The sequence below is a fragment of the Didymella exigua genome, assembly GCF_010094145.1.
Source record: "Didymella exigua CBS 183.55 unplaced genomic scaffold M421scaffold_16, whole genome shotgun sequence".
NCBI classification, from domain to species: Eukaryota; Fungi; Ascomycota; class Dothideomycetes; order Pleosporales; family Didymellaceae; genus Didymella; species Didymella exigua.
Window position 1 is genome coordinate 810,581 of NW_022984790.1, and position 1,848 is coordinate 812,428.

General features: G+C 46.0%; 1 protein-coding gene across 1 annotated transcript; it reads right to left on the reverse strand.

Moving 5' to 3' along the window:
• Nucleotides 1-308: 308 nt before the first annotated feature.
• M421DRAFT_421655 (uncharacterized protein) lies at nucleotides 309-934 on the reverse strand. Its single transcript, XM_033592903.1, has 2 exons — nucleotides 662-934; nucleotides 309-611 (listed from the first exon to the last, which is right to left on the reverse strand). The coding sequence occupies exons 1-2, from the start codon at nucleotides 759-761 to the stop codon at nucleotides 529-531; spliced, it is 183 nt and encodes a 60-aa protein (XP_033448067.1). The 5' UTR covers nucleotides 762-934; the 3' UTR covers nucleotides 309-528.
• Nucleotides 935-1,848: the final 914 nt, after the last annotated feature.

Consider the following 1,848-nt stretch of genomic DNA (forward strand, 5'->3'; position numbering starts at 1 on the left):
TTGCCTTTAGTATGGCGGAAGGCCTCAGGCGTTTTAGTGTATAGCTTGTAGTTAGTTTTTGCATTTAAGAAGGCAGTAGGGATATTATACTGCTTTAGTTTAAGATTAAAGTAATTAGTAATTATAATAAGAGCATGAAAGTTGTAGATAGCAAGTGTAGCAGCGTATGTGTTGTCTATTAGAGCTTAGAGGTCTCCTTAGATAATAAGTTAAGCCTTAAACTATAAGAGATATCTAGCTTTATCTGTCTTGTAAGTAAAGACCTATATTAGTAGTAGTACCTTACTATCTGCAGTAGCCTTTAATTACTCTGTCTGTCTAAAGACACCTTTAGCGCATAGATCTTGCTATTTAATCTCTATAGCACGTTAGAATTGATTGCTGAACATGTGTGTATTAAGACAGTTTTCTAACTTTAGCAGAGGTGGCAGCTGTGACTAATAGATTTGTAGTACTTTATCTGCGCTAGCTGAGGCTCTGTTAGAGAGGATCTTAGTTAAGAACGCTCACAGGTAATTAACAAGAGGCTTAGGTCCTATCCTTGCTGCGTAGATCTATACTACAAAGTTGTTTAGATCCCTTAGCTTTTAATTGCGCTTGCCTAAGACAATTAGGTTTGTGTTAGTTAGATCAAGATTAACGTCCTGTGGCGCTTTCTTGCCTTGTTGGTAGTAGCCCTTAGGAACTATGTGTATTGTGTCCTCCTCAGGTAATGTAGAGGTTAGCAGTGTGTTGTCAGATTCGAGTGCGTTGTCAGCCATCTTACCCCCCAACTGGGAGCCTCTAGCTGTCGGAGCTGAGGTCACAGGTGTTGTTTGGCGGCTGCGTTGGCGCGCGGTCAGCAGGTCGTCGATGCTGACATCATCATCCTGCGGCATCTCTGGATATTCGAGTAGCTCGATCACCTCCTTGATCACTGGTGTAGAGGCGTAGCCATCTATTCCATCAAAGAATAACATGTTTTACAAGCGAGCGGGCCATACAAGCGAGCGGGCCACCCCACTAACTTTGCGCAACGTGTATACTTCAATCAACCATGGCCCCCTCCCACCACAGCCAAAACAGCTCTTATAAGGCTGATGTAAACCTCGCAATCTTAGCTCTTAATCAACGCCAAATATCAACTAAGAGATCTGCTGCCTATACGTACGGAGTCTCTTGAACTACCCTCCAACGCTGACGCGCTAGGACGCGCGCCTGACGCGATTGCCAGCCCAACTCAAAGAAGCTCACCAAGCTAGAGGAGCAGGTGATTATCAGACATATACTCGACTTGGATACACGTGGATTTGCGCCTACGTACGATGCTGTACGTGATATGGCTGATAAGCTGCTGGCTGCGCGCGGCGCTGGTCAGGTAGGCGTCCACTGGCCGCGCAACTTTGTCAAGCGTACAGACAGTCTCACGACGCGTTTCAATCGAGCGTACAATAGACAGAGAGCCCAGTGTGAGGATCCAGCCCTAATAAGGAGCTGGTTTAAGCTTGTAGAGGAGACAAAGGCCAAGTACAGCATCTGCGATAATCACGTCTACAACTTTAACAAGGCTAGCTTTATAATAGGCAAGATCACGACTTAGCTTGTCGTGACAGGGTTAGAGAGGAGAGGCAGGCCAAAGGCTATCCAGCCAGGCAATCGTGAGTGGGTGACGTTGATCGCTGCAATCAACGCAGCTAGCTGGTCAGTCCCACCATTCCTCATCTTTGCTAGCAAGTACCACCTCTCTGCCTGGTACGAGGAGGATATCCCACGCGACTAGGCAATTGCAGTTAGCAACAATAGCTAGACAAACAACAAGCTAGGCGTAGAGTGGCTAAAGCACTTTAACACTTACACAAAGACTCGTGT

Bases quoted from the DNA above. Each gene is read 5' to 3' on its own strand.
- M421DRAFT_421655 (XM_033592903.1), bottom strand. From the start codon at position 761: ATGGCTGACAACGCACTCGAATCTGACAACACACTGCTAACCTCTACA. The intron at 612-661 runs GCAAGAAAGCGC...AACACAAACCTA, and splicing joins TAAGGGCTACTACCAACAAG to ATTGTCTTAGGCAAGCGCAA.